The 21,505-nt window shown below is 43.9% G+C and overlaps 1 protein-coding gene across 2 annotated transcripts in view; it reads left to right on the top strand.

Annotated features, from left to right (window-relative positions):
- The window catches only part of ABCC8 (ATP binding cassette subfamily C member 8), a 96,747-nt gene that overhangs the window by 30,628 nt on the left and 44,614 nt on the right, over positions 1 to 21,505 (top strand). Inside the window, exons 11-18 of one of the 2 annotated variants that reach the window (XM_066609495.1) lie at positions 5,279 to 5,319; positions 6,432 to 6,577; positions 10,121 to 10,226; positions 10,844 to 10,954; positions 13,136 to 13,211; positions 17,338 to 17,443; positions 18,217 to 18,255; positions 21,082 to 21,117. In XM_066609495.1, the coding sequence (XP_066465592.1) occupies positions 5,279 to 5,319; positions 6,432 to 6,577; positions 10,121 to 10,226; positions 10,844 to 10,954; positions 13,136 to 13,211; positions 17,338 to 17,443; positions 18,217 to 18,255; positions 21,082 to 21,117 (661 nt within the window). The remainder of the gene's footprint in view (positions 1 to 5,278; positions 5,320 to 6,431; positions 6,578 to 10,120; positions 10,227 to 10,843; positions 10,955 to 13,135; positions 13,212 to 17,337; positions 17,444 to 18,216; positions 18,256 to 21,081; positions 21,118 to 21,505) is intronic. The other variant, XM_066609496.1, reaches the window with a different exon arrangement.

Here is a 21,505-nt window from a genome sequence, read left to right as displayed (position 1 = left end):
ACATGAGACTAACAATTCACAATCACATAAATTGGCCCAAAGCATAAGCGGTTGATAATGTTTAACTTGATTCTGAAACTTCCAATTAAATGGATAGTTTTCAGGCCCCCCCCCCCCCACAACCCAATGTTGTGACTATTTCTATTTTGATTTCATGGCAGCTCTGAACTTTATTTGCTGGTGTATTTCTTTGTATAATAACATCTGTGTAGTTGACACATGTGTAAATTCTTTATGCAGAATGGAAAAGCAGTTTTCTGCATGGCAGCAAACAAAATGACCAACTTACTATGAACCGTAATAATCTTCATGCTTACATTTAAAGCAGCACCATGTTCTTGAAGACTACAACCTGCACCTTGCAGTAGATCCCTTTACCTTGGATGATGGAAAATGAATAGTATTTCATAAGTAAGGGTTCAGCAAAATCCAGTAAGACTGATTCTACACACATGTAACAGCCTGATTCTATACCCACCAAGCTGTAGCATGGGGAATCAGGACACCTCTCAAAAATATTTTCCCTTACCTTTGCATAGGACTGCTGATGGCCTATGCATCTCTTCAGGCTTATGCTATTATACAGCTATAAATGGCCTAAGTCCAAGGAGAGCCAGGGAGTAGGGTGGACTGAAAAATGGAGGATAGGATCCCACGTGCATGAGTGCCACTGGATTCACCCCTGACACACCATAGTTGCTCTCTCAAAACACCCTGTTATTACTACTCCTCTCATCAAACTGGAATTGATGTTTTTAATGCCTTATAAGCACTTTAATGCCTTTATAATCACTTCACTGGGCCTCCCAATGCCTTGTAAGGCATTAAAAAGTCACTTCTGGTTTCTCCATGAAACTGGAAGTTGAATTATTTCTATAGCAGAGCTTGGTTTGAACTCAGCAGAGGCTGGGACGGATGTCTTCTGCCTCTTCTGAGCTCAGAAGCCCCTCCAGAGGCGAGGGGAGCAGAGCTCTCCTCACTTCTAGAGGGGGCATGTGGGGGTTGGACCTTATCCATGGATAACTGAATCCGCAGATATGGGATATGCGGATATCCCCCCCCCCCCGTATTCCTTATATTATGCTGTAAACACATTTATGGAAATTTGGGGGCTTGGCATTCATCTCTTGAAAATGACAAAATCATCTGTCAAAATCCATGAAATATAGCAACCTTCTCTGAGAAGCATGTATTCACTGGCAAGCTCTGACTTTTAGCAATTGATTCATTCTCCATTGAACAATGTGGATACCAATTAGTATTATGTATAGTGCTCATAATTAAGAAATTCACAAAACATAAGATTTAAATGACTTGATAATTGCAAAAACTTCGAGAGCAATAGTTTTCTTGTACCAGCCCTGCCAGCGTTTGCTTTTGAAAAGCAAAATCATTCTAAATTTCTCACAAACAGTTGGGTACTACCTGGTTAAGAACTGATCTGAGGAAGCCTCAGAAGAAATCAGGCCCTTATGAAATACATCATTGTATTAAATGCATCAGTATATAGTCATCCACCATTAAGATAGGACTGCTGCACAAAGACAGAGGATGTTTAACCCTTTACCTCTCTGCCATTTTCCTGCCAAAAATTCCTTCCCCTAGCAGAGCAATAAAATAATTACCATTTGCTAAAATGGTACTTCAGGGATTAAATAACCACTTTGGAGAAGAGCATTTTTTGGTGGAACTAAAGAGAAAAGCCCCTTCTGCTGCAATGCATGGTTGAGCTTGTATGCTCTTAAGGGATATGGACCAGAAACATTTGTTCCCGTTCTTCGGAGCTTCATCGCAGCTGCATTGGCACTGCAATATTAGTTAGGAATATTTCAGTTCAAACAAAATTCTGTTTTTTGTTCTCAGGCAACCAATCAATGAAAAGACTTGGGTGTTTGTGTAGCTATGATATGTTAGCAATATTTAGTCGCAAGTTTTTTTGCAAAGTTCCTTCTTTATGTCATTAGTCAGTGTAGCATAATCTCAAAATGTCTCAGGATGATTATTTGGTGTAATAAATTAGATCTTACAGTAAGGAAAACAAAAGTAGTTTTTCTAGTGCTAAAAAGTGACCATTAACCTCCCAAGTACAGTCAATGTTAAAATGTTGAAAACATTATCAAGGCTTTTCACTGTGTTTATTATCCTCAGCTGACCCATGACAGATTTGGCTGTCACAATAATTATCCTTTTTGGGATAATCAGCACAAACCTAATATGTGCTGTCACACATTCAAAAAGATATGCTTGCAAACTGTAATAAAGATTTTTATTGAATCTTAAAATGTAATTTCCCTTGTTTCTGTAGAACAAAACAAATGAATTGCTGTATGATTTCACTGAACTCTAGTTCTAAAACATCACATTCATCACAGAAATTTGTCATGGTTATTTACTGAAGCAGCCCAGAAATTATAGTCCTATAATTGTCTTTCTTTATATCCTTCCTATGTCCTTCCAGTACCAGGAAGGAGCTGGTATTGATTGGCTCAGGATGCTAGTGAAACCATGTCATCTAATGTATCAATTAGACTTGACTGCAAGAAGGTAATGAATGTATGCAGTGTCCAAGCAGCCTGATGTAAGGCTGCTTGGCCTGAGAAAGAGGTTAGGATAAGGCAGAGGAGGCCTCCACCGATCACGCCCACTGCCCAATTTGTCACAACCCACCAGTTTGGGATCCACTGATCTAGATGAACTGACTCAGTATAAGGCAGCTTTGTGTGTTTTAATGACAATTTTGTATCTGTCAAAAACAGGTCTCATGAAACAAATAGGTACATATAAGTTCTAAGAACTTGCAAATGTCTTCAACAAAGAATCCAATTTCATCATCATCACTCTCCAATATATGTGACCAATATATGTGGCAATCTTTTCTAGCAAATAAATAAACTTAAAAAATCAAATTTATAACTCAGTGTCTCCCTTGTTTTTGTTATTTACCAGTAAATATTAAAATTTACCAGGGAAGAATCTTCTGATATTTCCTGCTGGGTTCCTAAAGAATAACCATAACGTCAACGGTTTGACACATCTCACAGTCCAATCCTGAACTGCCCAGCACCCAAGGCTGCAGTAGCACCGAAATGTCTGCCACTGCATCCTATGTTCGTGCAGCTGCAGAGAGCTCCTGACGCCTCCTCGGGGTAAGGGAAGCAGCCCCGCAATGGGGCTACTTTACTCTGCACAGACTAAATAGCTGGCACAGTAAAGAAGCCTCGTGTCGGGCCAGGAGGCCTTACACGGGGCTTTGGAATCTGATGGAGCTCAGCGCTGCTAGTTCCACCCAGCTCCCTCCCCCGACATGTCTTCCCCTGTTTTCCTCCTGCCCAATAACGCCTCTCCCCACGCCCCCACTCACCTCTCTGCTGCTTCACACAGAGCACCAGGCAGTACTCAGCTGGCCTCCAACCAGCTCACGTCAAACCTGCTCCAGTGCTGGAACATTGCTGACTGCCACAAGTGTGCTTTATGGCACGTTTGCCACAGTGCGTGCCGGCAGTGGGCCAGAACACATTGAATAGGATCAGGCCCTCAGTTTCCTATTTACATCTGTTTATTTAAGCTGAGGAATCTTATATGCATTACAGTACTAGATTTTGAAATATTTCCTGTTATATTTAGCTGCTACAATAAGATTACAGAAGGAGCCAAGAAGTCAGACAAATGCAAGAAAGCCGTTCTACTATTGAGATAAATTGAGCAGCTTAACATAGTTACTGCTTGATCAAATTAGCAGGAATTATTGGTAATGCTTATGAAGGGATAATTAGTCATGTTAAAGTGTATAATATATATTAATGACCAATTTGAAAGTCAACCCAAGGCAAAAGTCATTCATTTCAGTCCCCAGCCATCTGTGGATAATAACTAAATTCTACAGCGATTGCCTGGACACGATAAAAAAACCAATTCACCCAAGTTACACAGAAGGTCAATGTTTCTAAAAAAACTGCTGCTTATTATTTTATTATTGTCACTGTGGCAGTGCTAGAATATCCTAACTGAAAAGGGCAATATCAAAACTATAATTACCTGAGAAAACAGGAAATAACCTAGATAGATGCTGCCAGGGAAAGAAATGAAATGCAAAGAATTGTTTCTCAACCCAATCCTAATAGGCTGCCATGCTGGCAGAACACATGCTCTGCTGGTGCCAGCTGCTGAAAAGCAGCCATAAAGTGTGTTCTGGTAGTATGCACTGCCAGAGTGCTGATGGGAAGGCCAGAGCCTTCCTGCATGTGCCGGTGGATTGATGGAGACCCACTGGAGCAGATAAGTCCACAAAGATGGTGGGATGGGACATGGAAGGCTGGGAGAGGGCAGGGTTGGGCAGAACAAGGCAGTGATGGGTGAGTAGGAGGGTGGATCAGGCCCAGGAGGGGGGCACAATCAGCGGTGGCACATGCTGAATCCTGACCCCCTTCCCAGGCCTGATTAGCCTTCCCAGGTCAAAATCCAGACTTGTACCAGTGACTGAGGCCCCAATCCTATGGTCTGCACCGCGCCTCTGTGGTGTGGACCACTGTTGCAAATGTGCCATAAGGCATGTTTACGGGGCTTACTGCCAGGCTCCCACTGGAGGTGGCTCAGCTCTGGCCAGCGCTGAGTCACTGCCCGGCGGGAGCCCGCATTCCGCAGCTCGGTGGTGCCTGCCACTGATGGGCTGCGGAATGGCAAACGGGGCGGGGACAGGGGCGTTCTGGGGAGGGGGGAGTCCACCATGATGCGGGGAGGGGGCGGGGAGGCCGGCGTGATGCGGGGAGGGGGGTGTGCCAGAGGCGTGCCTGGGGGCAGACAGGAGGAGGAACCTCAGAGCTCCGCTCCGCAGGATCCTCGGCGCTCATGGAGGCTGCGTACTTTACAGGAGCGCCTTTACTTTAGCAGCGCCCTTTGGGTGCTGCTAAAGTGAGTAGCCCCATTGCAGGGCTGCCTCCCTTACCCTACTCTCGAGGTGTCTCCCACAGTAGCGCAGGAGGTGCTAGATTCGGCGGCAGCCCTCGTGTTGCCACTGAGCAGGGGCTCCCCGGGCAGCTCAGGATTGGGCTGTGAGTTGACACAGGTCTGAGTTGACCCATAGTGTCTGCTAGGACTTACCCTGAAGCAAGGGGACAAATGTTCCCTTACCCCAAGAAGACCTCTAGGAGCCAAAACTCCCCTGCAGGAAGCTGTACTGGCACTGCTGCATGACGATGCAGGGAGTTAGATAGGTGCATGCAACATGATAGAACCTTTTGAGCCCAAAGACTAATAAGAAAAACTATTTGTTTCTTTATAGTTTTCATGAATGCAGCAATACCTATTGCAGCTGTTCTTATCGTGAGTATGAAGTTTTTTATAGAGAAAATATAATCCGTTCCTTAAGCATTTAGTGAAAAGGGTGCAGATACAAAGACAAGTACTTTGAAGCCCTTTGTCAGTAGCAATTAGATGTTCTCACTTTTGCTAATTTTAAATTATATTGTAATGATAAAATTAAAGTGTGCACCATGACTTTATGTACTACGTCCCTTACTAATGTTTAATATCATTCCAACAGAGTAATGGATAGTATAGAGAATTAAGTTGCAAACACAAGTAGTTTGTAAGGTTGGACAACTTTTTTGGATTTGAAAGTTTTTTTAATGGATCTGCAGCTTATACTACTTATTAAGCCAATAGACTTTTGTTTTAATTGGTCCAGTATCATTATATGTAGTGCTACATGAATCTTAAATATGGGCATAGCTGCAGTTATACAATTTGTATCACATGACACCGTTGTTTCAACAACATCCTATGCAAGAACATGGGCCAAGTCACTTCCTGAGTCTATTTGTGTATTTATGGCTAGACTATCTCATGCTCTTGTTATGTAAACTGACAGAGCGATGGCTGAGCAAAGGCAGATCAGTTTCCATGTTATTTCAAAATCTCTAGAAAGTAATCTCCACACAAGAAGTCTTGCTTTTTGTTACATACCTTGTCTGTGACTGATAATTCCATTCTGCTAGGGAGCCTAAGGGTTGGGATTCAGTCCACTCCCACTAGCACTTTCTTTTAGATAAATAATCCCACATTGTACTCTTTTGTGCATGCAGAACCTGATTCAGCAAGGAAACCTATCTAGAAGCATTTCATAGATTAGAGCCTTTTGATGTACATCATATTTGATGGAGTGACTATATTACTCTTAGCTTTCTGAAGGGCCTTAGGGCTATCTTTTCAATGTGTTTTCATATTTATCTGTTTTTGAAATGTGAAAAACCCTTATATAATTGTATTTAATATATCTAAAGGCTGCCTGAAGGAGATTTGCAGTGCTTAATTGCATAATGTCTCTTGCTGATCATTCCAGCTGTTTAAGTACAGTTAAATATTTTCACTGCTTTTGCATGTTTAATAATGGGGGCCATCTGAAATAACTTATTTTGCTTTTTTTTAAAAACAAGACTTTTGTGGTTCATGCCCACTTGTTTGAAGAAGCAGACTTTTCTCCTTCGGTGGCCTTTGCTTCACTCTCCCTCTTCCACATCCTTATCACACCCCTCTTCCTGCTCTCCAGTGTGGTTAGATCCACAGTCAAAGCTCTTGTAAGGTAAGTTATCTTAGAAGATTTGCAGATGTGTATGGCTTCGAATTTAAAGGGCTTCAATATGTAGTTCATATTTGCAGTAATCACGCCCCAATCCTATTTTATCTCTCAGTGCCAAGATGCAGCAGTGCCACTATAGCAGCTGCTGTAGCCTGTGGGAGAGTTTTGGCATGCTAAAGCCTCCTAGGTGAAGGGAACATTTGGCTTCAGGATAAGCCCCTGCTGCCATGGGTTAACTCAAACCTGTGCTTGCAATATTGCTGGTGCAAGTCTATGTTGACAGGTGAATGCAGATCTGTCCTGGAAGGGGGTTACAATTCAGCAGGCACCACTGCCCCCAAATCTGCCCCTTTTATAGACCCTATCAATCCTCCTACCCTCCCCTGTTGCCTCCCCACCACCAACCCTGTTCCGTCTCTTCCCCACCTCCCTCTCAATCCCTGCACGATCCCTTCAGTAGCTTGCCTTCTGCTGTCGGTCATTGTGCGGACCTGGCTGCTTATAGCTTGCAGCACTGGCCAGACCATACTTGCTGGCCATAACACCATGCTTGCAAGACCATGCTTGCAAGTCATAACACTTGTTCCAGCAGTGTAAATGGCCCATAGGATTGGGCTATAATCGCTGTGTTTTTTTTGTCACAGGAAGAGTCTACGAGGGGAAGGGCAGAATGGTGGGCGAATTGGGTCATATTTAGATAGTAGCAACTTGCACAGATATCCTCATACTAATTTTCTGTGTTCCCTTTCCCTTACTCACCTTGGACCTGCACCAGCAAAATAAGAACCAAGCTGACTCACTGGGATAATGGAGGCTTACCTAGAGGACACCTCTGTGACTGCCACCCCACAAGATGCAGTGTGCACTCTGGTAGTGCAGCTGCACTGGGGGTGGTCAGTGGCATAGCTAGCAGGGGGCGGGGACGGTCTGCCCCGGGTACCATCCTTGGGGGGGGGTGTAACACCACAAATGCCCCAACATTGCTAACATTGTGAAGGTTAGGCGTAACCCCACCATGCTATATACCATTGGATGTGGAATTTCCAGTGGAATGCAATGCAAAAAACCAGATAGAAATATCTCCTTTCCATCAAAAGTTATTGGCAAAAAACTGGAAAACAAAAAATGCATTGAACCCTATTGAAAATGAAACTGAGCCATATCACGCGTTTACTCGTGAGTAGGCGAACTTGCCTAGTTCGTCGGAAAGGGAAGGCTGAGAGGAATCCAATGACACCAGAATGGTTCCTATCCAATGTAAGCAGCCCCCAAAAAACACCCAAGAAGGAAGTCCCTCCCTCCAAGCAGACAAATGTATTGAGCCCTATAGAAAGCGAAAGTAAGTCACAAGGTTGAGTTTACTCACAAGTAAGCAAATGTGCCTTGGCTCCTGGTCAAGTCAGGCAAAGAGGAATGCAAGGCTAGCTGCATGGTCCCCATTTGATGACAGTGGAGCTCAACAAATGCTCAAGAAGGCATCCCCCCCCAAAAAGAATAAACCAGAGGCTTGAGCTGGTAAGGTGGGCACTTGGGAAGGCTGAAAATCTCACTATTTGTGGGGGGGTGTTATTGCAGGCAGCAAACCCCCCCCCCCCAAGAATAAACCCAAGGCTTGAGCTGGTAAGGTGGGCACTGGGAAGGGCTGAAAATCTCACTGATTTATTTGTGGGGGGGGTACTGCAGGTAGCAAACTCCCCCCCCCAAAAGAATAAACCCAAGGCTTGAGCTGGTAAGGTGGGCACTGGGAAGGGCTGAAAATCTCACTGATTTATATGTGGGGGGGGTGTTATTGCAGGTAGCAACCCCCCCAAAGAATAAACCCAAGGCTTGAGCTGATAAGGTGGGCATTGGGGAGGGCTGAAAATCTCACTGCTTTATTTGTGAGGGAGGGTGTTATTGCAGGCAGAACCCCCCCGCCCTCCAAAGAATAAAATAGAGGCTTGAGCTGATAAGATGGGCACTGCGGAGGGCTGAAAAAATCTCACCGCTTTATCTGTGTGTTGGGGGGGGGGTGTAATTGCAGGCAGGGTACAGAGAAAATTCACTTGGTGAAACAGGGCTTAAAAGGGGATTGGACAAGTTTCTGGAGGAAAAATCCATTACGGGTAACAAGCCATGATGTGCATGTGCAACCTCCTGATTTTAGAAATGGGCTATGTCAGAATGCCAGATGCAAGGGAGGGCACCAGGATGAGGTCTCTTGTTATCTGGTGTGCTCCCTGGGGCATTTGGTGGGCCGCTGTGAGATACAGGAAGCTGGACTAGATGGGCCTATGGCCTGATCTAGTGGGGCTGTTCTTATGTTCTAGGGTTGGCTTCCCCTTGTTTATCTGTTTTTCTTTAATTTAATAATTATAATTATTTTATTTTGCTTGATGATGTCACTTCCAGCCATGACATCACTTCCGGTGGGTCCTGGACAGATTGTCATTTTAAAAAGTGGGTCCCAGTGTTAAAAGTTTGAGAACCACTGCCTTAACTCAAAACAGGCCAATGAGACATCCCGGGGGGGGGGGGGGGGTTGACACCCTAGTGACCAAAATTCTGGAAATCGTGGCTTTTAGGAATAATACCATCATGCTATATACCATTTGATGCAGAATTTCATCCAATGCTTGTGAGAAGATATTCACTGCATTTTTTTTCTGGCCATTATTATTATTCATTTCATGTCATGACTATTACTATCTTTGTCTCACCTACCTCACAGGGTTGTTGTGAGGACAAAATAAGGGGAGGAACCATGTACACCACCCTGAGCTGCATAGAGGAAGGGTGGTATAAAAAGTGAATTAATTAATTAAGCAATATAATTAATAATTAATTAATTATTAAGTAAGTAAGTCATATGGGGTGACAAAAATTTATGGGCCCTGGGTGTCAAATGACCTAGCTACGCCTCTGGGGGTGGGGTAGGAAATATTGTTAGGATTGTGCTGTTAATCTGGGCCATCCCATCCCCACACACATGTATAACTTAAATGTACTATGGGCAAACACTTGGTTAGGATGATGAGCATACACAATTCAACTGATGCCAACAGTTAGAACATTCTGAGAAATAATAGGATATAAATGAGTTATATTACATGTCATAAAACATATATTATCACACAGTTTTAAAATGTTACTTTATGTTGAATGAACATAGCTGTTTTTATTATATGTGAAACAGGAGGAAGGGGAGAGAGGGGAACGGATGGAGAAGTGATGAAAGCTCATATCTTTTGTTTTATTTAAAATTACATTCTGCTCCCACACAAACTACATGAAATAGTTCTAAATAATCAGAACAGCCTATGACTTCGGTTTTTAGTTCTCAAGTTACATTCTCTCTCCATGAATCTGAGTGTGGAAGGCAGAATTTTATTTCAAGAAAGTGGCATGGAACTATCTTCTTAATACGTGGAAGCGTGTTGTAACTTTATAAGCCCTCTGAGAGCTGAACATCAAAGACTTTGGTGTGGGATTTCTACAATGAGCATTGCTGTTGAAACTGCACTGTGGGCAATTTCTTTAGTCTGCTGCTGTTTTTCTTTACCACAGCGTTCAGAAGTTAAGTGAATTTCTCTCAAGTGAAGAAATTGGTGAGGAGCAAGACAAATGTTCAGAGCCAAGAAGCAAAGATAACCACAGCAAATACCAAGCTGTTGTAAGTGTTAATACTGGATTGTATGCCAAATGGGTGATGTGTCTACCTCTTATTGTTTAATCCTTGTGAATCACTCCAATAACTTCATCAGTTTCCTTGCAATTAATATTTACAGTGGCAAAACGTATGGATTCCAATGTCAGTTTCTGAGGACTAGACCCCAAATACAGTAGACCATGATTGTTTGGGCTGAAGACCAGTAGTGGTTAGTGAGGTGGTTCACTAGGTACAACTGCAGGACAGTTGAGTGGGGAGAAGAAAGATCATCCTTACAAGGATCCCTTTACAAGGGCATCTCAGTCAGTCCTGTGCAAACACCTGATTGCTGACTATCTAGCAGCCCCTGTTGTGTGTGCAGGCTGCTAATGTCAGCAGGGGCTACTACGGAGTCAGCAACCACACACTTGCGCAGAACTGACAGGGATGCCCTCTTCCTCTACCACTTCTTCCCAGCCATTTCTGGTAAGGATGAGCTTCCACCTTCTACCTTGATGTCCTTGCAGCACAGATAGGTGATTTCCACCAGAGAATCATCTCATTGGCTGCATGCTGATTACAATTCTTTTCCACTCTTGTCATCGCTCACCATGTATTTCTGTCTTCCTGGTCCTGCACAGCCCCTCAAAGTTGTTAACCGTAAGAGGCCTACCAGAGAGGACTGGAACAATTACAACTCTCCTATAAGAAGACCTGTTAACATCACAGAAGCAGATGATTATTGTGTAAAGGTGATAATAAGGTCACTCTTTCTAATAATATTGTTATAAATAAGCTTTGAGTTTTAGAGCCATAATTTCACATTTAAAAAGTGACTGATATTTCTTGCATGAAAAAATCCTCAGTTCCACTGCAAAAAAAAAAAATCTGCCAAGGAGCATTTCTCATTGAAAGATTGTGATACTTCATTATGTCTTAAAGACGAACACAATCATTTTGGTAATATAGTTATGGAGATGTGCTTTCCAGAGCAGATGAAGACTTGTTTAGACGCTCCTATTAGTCAGTCTAGTTTTCTAGGTGTTCTCAGGACTTGATTTGTGTCAGGGTTCACAGAGTTCATCCCTGACATCTGTTTTCAGCATTAGGGATTAATTCTGAAACATATTAAGTAAGAACAGATGAAAGTGCCTCTGAACAAGGGCAGTGTGCATTTCCCACGCACAGAGTAAACACAGAGTCTTTGCACATTGGACATTAGAGGGAAGCATTTTGAGAACAGAGAATGGCATTCCTAGGCAGAGCAAAACCCATTTTCTAGAAATTAAGTATTGTGCGTTCTTTGCCTAAGTTGGTTGAACTACAACCCCCTCCTCCAACTGTGTTGCTCCTCACTTACTAACCTCCACTCCTATGTCTTAATTGCTCTTGATAATGCCTTATATCAGTGGTTCTCACCCTTTTTAGCCAGGGACCCACTTCTGAGAATGACAATCTGTCTGGGGCCCACCAGAAGTGATGTCAGCAACCTGGAAGTGATGTCATAGTCAGAAATTACATAATCAAACAGGAAGTGACATTACTGTGATGTCAGAGTCGGAAGATGTTTAAGCCAGGAAGCTTAAAATGGTGAAGCCCAGGCTTTGCCAACTTCCAAAATGGTGCTGCCTAGGTCTTTTGCCATCTTCCAAAATGGCTGCCGCCAGCTTCTCATGACCCAAGTGGGTCCCGACCCACAGTTTGAGAACCACTGCCTTATATGCATCATATTCTGAATGGTGAGGACACAAATTCTGAAATTATTTTCCCCAGTAGCCTGTGAGGGGAATGTTACCAGAATCCTATATAACAATCCTACATATGTTTACTTCAGTGTGGGTTCCATTATGTTCAATGGGCCTTACTTTCAGGACTGCAACCTTAAACAGCCTGATCTTGTGTATGAAGTAAGCCCTTAGTTCAGTGGGACTTGCTCCCAAGTGCACATCAGTTTGTAACAATGCAGTCTAGTGTTAAGTGTGTTTAGTTGGAAGTAAGTCACAGTGAATTCAATTGAATTTTCTCCATTGTATGTGAGTTTAAGTATGTACACATAATCTACTGTGACCTGCTATGAGCCTCAAGGAGAGGAAAAAGTTTAAAAGCCTGAAGAATTGGAGAAGACCATAGACATAGAGTCTAGAGGACGTAGAGTCCATAAAAGATAGAATAGGGTGCTCTTTATGTTGAAAGTCAAAATATAGATTTGATGCACAAACCACAGGGTGGTAATGGTTATCCCACATGTCCTGCACAGTGATTACTTCCTCGCATTGAGTATTCCAGTGGTTATGCAGTAATTGCCAGTGATCTCTGTCTGGTCATAGGAGGACCAAGAAGATTCATAGCCAAGAGCTATGGTAACTGCTATGTCTACCGGTTGAAATGATCTCAACAAATATCAAATAGCTTCTCGGGGTGGCTTCAGTGTTTGAGACTCTTTGGGGCTTGGCTTACTGTGGTGGTGCAGAGCTGCTGTGTTTCCTTAGGCATGCTGGCATTCAGGAAAGAGTTGCATCAGCAAAACATAACAGGTTTATTGATTACATACATACATTGATGGTCCATCCTCATTGGCAGTCTTTCCAAAGTGGCCCACACTCTCTCCATGTTTTTTGGTCTCGTGCGACTGTTTATTGATTACTCCCTAAAAATAGCAAAAATATCACAATTGTTGAAATCTAATTTAAAAAAAAAAGTTTCATGCCAGCCAAAACATTTTTATTGTTTTGGGATAAGGGGGTTATTTTTAATATATTCTACCTTACATGGAATCTCTTAAAACAGTACTGAAAATTAATGCATAGAAATAAGAGAAGAAAAGCAAGTTACAGTTCTCAAATGTTGAAAAACTGCATATATTTAAAAAGGAGACATGTGAGGTTTGGCAAAAGCATAGATTATTTATCAACTTATTTCTCAAACTGCCATAGGTCACAAATGGATTTTTCACCTGGACACCTGAAGGAACTGCAGCATTATCCAGCATTGATATCCGAATCCCACAAGGTACTAAGCAACATAATAAACACTTATATTATTAAATTATCCTGATCCAACAAGTGAGATGCACATGCCCAGTTAGGCTTAGTGCTGCAAACTCTCCAGAACTTTGGGAACCGCAGTAAGTCCTTGCAAGGGAGGGGAGGGAAGGCAGCGACACAGTCCCCAGGATCACGTCTCTCAGAGGGGCTGCAGGGACTGGGATGTACTCACCAGTCCCTACAGCATCCTTCCTGGGGTGTGGGGAGCCCTGCGCGAGTGTCTGCAGGGCTCCCCAGCCATCCAAAAGTGCAAGTGGAGTGATTGCGCTCCACTTCTGGTTTTGCAGAGATAGAATGCAATCACTCCACTTTCACTTTTGAAGACATGGGGAGCCCTGAAGACGCTCGCACAGGGCTCCCTGCGCCCTGGGAAGGCTGCTGCAGGGACTGGTGAGTACATCCCACTCCCTGCAGTGCCCCTGAGCGACACGATCCTGAGGATTGCATTGCTGCCTTCCTCCTGCCCCCACACTTTAAGGGGGCAGAGGCCAGGGCCCTCAGGCTGGGATGTCGCAACACCCCAGTTTGAGTACCACTGGCTTAGTGCATAGATCAGATACATATGTAAATGCACTTTTATCCAACTGTATCAGAATCTCACACTGGTCATGGGCAGTGATGGGATTCAGCAGGTTCTCACCTATTCTATAGAACCCCTACCTAATCCAGCTGTTGGTTCTAAGAACCGTTAGCTGGCCAGGGAGCTCGCACCTTGAAATGTCAGGGCTAACCCTTCTGGGGGCAGCAGCCGTGCGGGGCCAACCCAACCCGGGGGGGGAAAGGGGGTCGCTCCCAGCGGGTGCTGAGGCTGCTGGGGCTGAAGAGGAGAGCCGGACGCGGCCAACTGGAGTCTCCCATGATGCGGCTGCTGCTCACCAGCCCTTGTGAGCTCGCTTTCGCAGCTCCTGCGGAAGGGCGCGCCCGCAGATGCAGCCTGCTGATGAGGGCGAGAGAAGCAGCCCAGCTGCGTACCCCGGGCCTCCCCTCCCCGGCCAAGCTGGCTGACTGGCGAGTAGACTGCTCCTGCACCTGGAGGCTCCTTGGGCTCAGCTCTCCCGGTGGGTCGGGGCGCGGGTGGGACGAAGAGGAGGGCACCAGAGCAGCTCCCACCCAAACAGCCCCCGCCGCCCCCCCGCCACACGTCCATGGACACACAATGGAACTTACCTCTGGGTAGGCACTGAGCACAAGCCTAACCAGGTCTACTCAGAAGTAACTCCTATTTTGTTCAATGGGGCTTACTCTCAGGAAAGTGTGGTTAGGATTGCAGCCACTGTCAATCAGAAGGAAGCATCTCATCCTCGTCACTGAGGCTTCGATCCTATCCACACTTTCCTGGGAGTAAGTCCCTTTGGCTATAATGACTTACTCCTGAGTAGACATGCATAGGATTGTGCTTAAAGGCTGCACTCCTAGCCACACTCTCCTGCGAGTAAGCCCCTTTGGCTATAATGACTTACTCCTGAGTAGACATGCATAGGATTGTGCTCAAAGGCTGCAGTCCTAGCCACACTTTCCTGCGAGTAAGCCCCTTTGGCTATAATGAGACTCTATAATGAGTAGACATGCATAGGCTTGGGCTCTCATGCTGCAGTAAGCTCTGTTGACTATAATGGGACTTACTTCTGAGTAGATGGGCATGGGGATTGTGCCCTTACTTCCCACAAACACAGGACTGCACCATGGGGTTGGTTTTCATCCTTGGGGTTTGGGAATGCAGTTTTGTGCCTGGGATCTTTTCATTGCAATACAACATGTTGTTACACAACGATTGTATAATACACTATCAGACACAAAGAGGCGATACTCCCACAGCTGAAATTCCTCACGTTAAAAAAAGGCAGGAATGTGGCACAAAACATTGCTTCATTAAGGGTACAATCCTATGCAGGTCTTCTCAGAAGTAAGTCCTATTGTGTTCAGTGGGTCTTACTCCCAGGAAAGTGTGGATAGGATTGCAGCCTTTGAGCAGAATCCTATGCATATCTGCTCAGAAGTAAATCTCATTATAGCCAATGGGGCTTATTCCCAGGAAAGTGGAAGTAGGATTGCAAGCCTTAGGGCACAATCCTATGCATGTCTACTCAGAAGTAAGTCCTATTGTGCTCAGTGAGGCTTTCTTCTAGCACCTGTGCAGTCACAATGCAGCCCTGAGGTAAGGGAACAAATGTTCCCTGCCCCCCACCAGTGCATGCCCTATTGGTACAGCTGCACTGGCACTGGAAAATTGGATAGGATTGGGTCCTAAGAACTGTAACTTTCCAGCACCAAGTCCTGGAGGTCTCCTTGTGACAAGGGAATGTTTGTTCCCTTACCTAGGGACTGCAATGTGGCTGCATTGGCTCTGGAAAGTTGGATACCCCTTAGGCTGCAATCCTACTCACACCTGGGAAGCAAGCCCAGTTGACTATATAATGTGATTTACTCCTGTGTAGGCTTGCATAGGATTGGGCTGCTATTCCCAGGTAAGTGTGCTGAGGACGGTACAGCTAGCATTGCTCCTTCTCTAACAGAAAAGTTCCTTTAGGTTATTCTCCCTCCTTCTCCCCCCCCCCCATGCAAGTGAAATGGCAGGCTGACTAGAAATTGAAGATTTTTTTGAACAAGTTTGCAAATTGGGCTTAGGTCTTATCACCTAATGAAGAAGAACTGGAGAAGCACTGGGAAGAACTTGTATCAGGGTGAACCTCAAAACCTGCAAAGCTTGTTACATGTGCTGTTAATTTTCATTTTTAGGCTGGGTTGTGGGTGCTTGGGCACCTACACAGCTGCAACACTTTTGAAGGACTGTGGTGGGGAGGTTCTGCCTCACCTGCCTCCCCACCCACTGCAGGCCCCTGCTTTGCACTCCCTAGTCAGCAGCAGCCCTCAAACTTGTGGGAGAATCGCCACTAGAGTAGACCAAAGTGATGGGTATCTGCTGTTGCCTGTCGGAAAGCAACCTAGAAGAACAGTCCCCTCATAGTACTTTTTTGCTCATTAGTGAAACTGTCCTTCAAGGTTGCAATTCTCTCTCAAACCCTGGAAGTCAACAACTCCCCTTGACCTTGTTGGGCTTCTGAGTAGACGTGCATTGGATTGCAGAGTTGGAGGTTGGAGGGGAAAGCTTTAGAGTTCACTGGAATTCTTTTTGGGGCTGGGTGGTAAAAGCAATAGAGCAGCATTTCTCAACCAGTAGTACTCATACCACCAGTGGTACTTGAGGTGGTGCCCAGTGATATACTCATGACAGGACCCCCCCCCCCAGACCTCCACTGCCTGGCAATGAGACCAACAATACGATGCAACAAACAGTGGTAGGAGGCTCAGTTCTGCTTTTCTTGCATTCAAAAAAGCCCTCCCATCTACCCTGGCAGCCCAATCCTATGCATGTCTGTCCGACTGTCTACTCAGAAGTAAGTCCCATTATGTTCAATGGGACTTACTCCCAGGAAAGTGTGTACTGTACAGTATAGGAGTGCAGCCCTAGTCTTTTAACTTCCTTTGTGGCAGACATTGAAGCTGAGTTGCTCATTGCTCATTAGGACATAAAACCTGTTGTTAATTTATTTGAATCCCACCACTGGTCATGGGGTGCTCCTTTCCATTCATCTGGTGGGAAGTAATCATTCCCATTTGTTACCTAGGACAGTGGTTCTCAAACTTTTAGCACCAGAACCCACTTTTTAGAATGAGATTATGTCAGGACCCACCAGAAGTGATGTCATGACTGGAAGTGACATAATCAAGCAGCAAAATTTTTAACTATCAAAGGCTGCAATCCTACCCACACTTAACCAGGAATAAATCCCATCATTGTTAAAAGCATATACACAATAGCCTGTTAAAAATATAGATCTGTAATATTTCTCCAAATGCAGTAACATACCATGGTAGCATCAAGTCTACTATATTTAAAAAAATAGAAATGAATGGAGACACACCTGAAATTGACTCGTGACCCACTGGGTCCTGACCCACAGTTTGAGAAATACTGACTGAGGGCTTTTGTGTGAGATTATTACTACATGGCTACTGCCTGAACAAGCATCACTGGATTGGGGGCAATGTGCACCAAAATCCTTCAGATGAAATTATCTTTACTATTGCAGGTCAGTTAACAATGATTGTGGGACAAGTGGGCTGTGGTAAGTCATCCCTCTTGCTAGGGATCCTTGGGGAGATGCAGAAGGTATCTGGGAATGTCATCTGGAACAGGTAATTTTATTTCTACTTCCATTTATTGTGTATCTATAGCATGAGTGCAGTTTTACTATTAGGATCATTTTCATAATGCACATGAATTAACTGGGAGTGAATACAATTTCATTTGTATTTCTCTGTTATGATCACATGCTTTCATTGCTTAACTCTTCCTTACACACAGCTACAGCCATGCAACAAATAATAAGTACAGTTATTTGGAAATAAAATTCCAAACTGTCCCGATTTCAGCCAAGACACTGAATGAAGCAAGGGTGCTAACTTTAAGTATCTGGCACTTAATCCAGAAAATGCACACAATGCAAGCAGAATTCTTGGGGAAAAATTATGTTTACTAAACTTGTGCTAGTTCAGTTTCATGCAGTGTCCGCACTATCTTAAATCCAGAAATCTCCATGTGGGTACATTGATGATTCAGAAAGTAATACAGTACTTGCTATGCTCCTTGGCACTCATTTCTTTTAAGCATTCAGTTCATCACAGTAACAGCTACTGAATCCAGAAGGTCACACTGCAATACTATTACAGTTTTTAAAAATTTCCTTAACAAGATTTACTGCTCTGTGACCAAATTACATATACCTCTCATTTTCTATTTAACAATGGATATTCAATTTTATTTTGTAGATTTTGACATCTTCTCTGAAATCCATAGTGTTTTTAGTACAGTAGTGAAATAGATTGCAGCTGTAGTAGTTATATATTTGAAATGTTGCTCATATCTATTTATATAAATAATCTATTTCTGCTTTTTATTGGTGATACAGCAATATTCCTCCTGACAGCGAGACAGGGGAAGATGTCAGGTATGGGTAGTACGTATGATTCTTGATCATCTTTATTTCCTAAATCAATTGTATTAGAAAGAAAGAAATGAAAGCTCTACTGTATTAATTCTATAAAAAGACAGAAAATTTAATAGGGGTGTGTGTGTATATTTAAAGCAGTCTTCTTAAAAGCTTCTGTAATACAAAGTAAATGTTTCAGATGTTTAATTTAGTAAGCACAGTGTTACAAATGAGCATCATTCAACCCAGCTTGGAATGGAGATGGGAAGCCTGGGGAACAATTTCCCTTTGTGGTATCAAATGTGTCTGGCCATCAGAAAGCCATTCTTAAGGACAACCTTATGACTATCATGTTCATAGTAATTTGTTTATGATTAGATTGCAATGCGATGGTCGGATCCCAAAGGATCTCCTCTATGGAGAACTTGTGCAGGGAAAGCGCCCTATGGGTAGACCACAGCTGCGCTACAAGGATATCTGCAAGAGGGATGTGAAAGCCTTAGGAATGAACCACAACAATGGGAAACCTTGGCCTCTGAGCGTTCTGCTTGGAGGCAGGCTGTGCAGCATGGCCTTTCCCAGTTTGAAGAGACACTTGGCCAACAGACTGAGGCAAAGAGGCAAAGAAGGAAGGCCCACAACCAGGGAGACAGACCAGGGACACACTGCACTTGCTCCCAGTGTGGTATGGATTGTCACTCCCGAACTGGCCTTTTTAGCCACACTAGACGCTGTTCCAGAACCACCATTCAGAGCGCAATACCATAGTCTTTCGAGACTGAAGGTTGCCAGCAATGAATGATAGGCAGAATAACAGAATTCTGCTATTCCCTGCTACTTGCTCTGATTTGTATTTTTGTGTGCTTTAACTTATACATACATTAATGAAATTACCTGGAAAAACTAATTTAAATTCCTAATTTCATAATGTGCTTCAGAATCAGTGTGTCTTTAAATACTTCATGATGTTTATTAAACTGTTCAACTTTACCTTTCACTCGATTCTTTTGCAACTCTTGGAAGTTACCAAATTTCATTCTAGATCAGACACAGCTAATGTGATTAGCCTTTTAGGCCCCAGCTCTATCCTTTTCCTCCCCAACCAATGCGCATGTGCTGCTTTCTGGGGGGCGGGTAGAGACCCAGAGATTTTCTCCAGATAAGGGAACATTTGTTCCCTTACCCAGGAGTAAACATCTGGTGCTAGAATGGAACTGCTTGGACCTGCAACAGCTATTTCACTTGTGCAAGTCTGAGCGGACCCAGAAAAGTAGATCAAGGCCCTGAAGGAGGATAGTATATCGGCAGTGCTGCCGCCGTCAATACCACTGCATTCCAGCCCTCATTACACTCCCTGTTTCATCTATCACCCTCAATCTGCCCCAGTTCCTTTCACATGGCCAGAAACAGAAGGAGTAAACAAAAGAATTTAAAGTAGCAAAATAACATAAATCCAGTTTTTTTTCAGAAGACTACTCGGGATTGTGGTGTCTTGTGGTACTAGGTCCAGAGGTATAATGCTCAGGCAATAAGGGTGCCAATTTAACATTGTACATTCTTGTACAGAAATGATTTTTCTAGCTTTTTGAAGTACATGATTACTTTCTGTTCATTGTGATTTCCATCCTGCTATTCTGGCAAACCCCTGCTAACTGGCAAGAGACACTTTTTAAAGTGGGTGCTCCTCTTTTATTTAGCAGGGTGAGAGTAACTGGCCCATCTCACCCCAACAATGTCTTTTCTAATGGCTGTCTGCTGGTGTTGCATCTTTTGAGATGGTGAGCCCTTTTGGGACAGGGAGCCATTAGTTATTTGATTTTTTTTCTGTAAACCTCTTTGGGAACCTTTTGTTGAAAAGCGGTGTATAAATATACTACTAATAATAATAATAATAATTCTGTCTATTTCCTGTGTTATTTTTCCAAGTATGCACTTGTTAGCAGGACACACAAGTAAGAGAGAAAAAGGCCTGTGGCTAATGTGAAACTGGTGGATATGCATAACTGTCACTTCCAAAGCACAGATCTATGTTAGTTTAAAGGAATGGTTATATAAGATCTGACAGAGAATTCATTCACCAGTAATAGTACTTTAAAAGCGACAAATTGCTTCTGAAAAGAATTTTCAGAAGTATAACAGAGCAAATAGGGTGGTGTCTTTTCTAAGCTACCTAATTATAATGTATAGTCAATTTGTCATTTGCTCCAGTGGGATGTAGGTTACACTACATATTAGCCACTAACAGTGCAATCCTGACTTGCACTGGAGCAGGCAGGCCAGCGGATGCACTGTGTCTAGCGCACTGTGTCTAGCGCAATTTTTGGGTGCTTAGTAGCTCAACCTGGGGCAAGAGGAATCACTTCCCCTTACCCAGGGGAGAGCCATAGCAGCCCTAATGGGGCTATTCAGATTGCACCAGTGAAATCGGTGGCACAAATCTGAGCAGCCCAGGCTGTCCAGGAACGGGTTTAGGATCCAGCATAACCGTCAGATCCTGGCCCCAATGTCCACCCCCGGGAACGCCTGCTGCCCGCTCTCCCCAGCCCTGAAACATCTCCCTCCCACCTCCTCCCTGCCCTCCCCAGACCCCTGCTTCAACTGAGCTCAGCCGACACAAACTCACCTTCTCCAGGGCCTTCAATGGTGCCTTACTGCCTCCAACGGGGCCTGCAGTAGCACCTGACTCTAGAGTGGTGCAAAAGTGCTTTACAGCACTTTCACAACACTCCTGAGTTAGGATTGCACCCAAATTTATTCATCTGAGATTTAGAATTCAACTTGCACTTGTAAACGATTTGTTAATGTGCATTAAAACTGAAATCTCTCTGTATAATTTTTCTGTAGCCCAGAGATGGAATCAGCAGTTGACATAGAAACCAGGTACTACATTTTAAAGGTGAACTGGAAAGGCTTTCAGATGCTGTTATGTATGCTGTATTCTCATTTTGTCTCACAAAACTTCAAGCACTTGGTTTACTTTCTGCACAGAATGGCACAGAAAACAACTAATGTCTCAATCGTATGTGGTGATGGAATGTAGGAGGCAGGGCCACTGACACAGTGTCTGCATCATCTTACACACTGCCTGGGAATGAGGCCAGTCAAGAGGAGCAAGGGGAACTTACCCTATTTTCCTAGCCACCACATTGTCCCCTATGGAATTCCATTGCTGGTGTAATTCTGAGAAACCGGTTGAAGATGCATCTGACCCAGGACAGTGGTTAAGGATCTGGTGGCTGCCAGCTGAACCTTGTCCCATCCAAATTCC

The sequence above is a fragment of the Tiliqua scincoides genome, chromosome 1 (genome assembly GCF_035046505.1).
Source record: "Tiliqua scincoides isolate rTilSci1 chromosome 1, rTilSci1.hap2, whole genome shotgun sequence".
In the NCBI taxonomy this organism is placed as follows: Eukaryota; Metazoa; Chordata; class Lepidosauria; order Squamata; family Scincidae; genus Tiliqua; species Tiliqua scincoides.
This window is presented reverse-complemented; position numbering and strand designations above follow the sequence as displayed.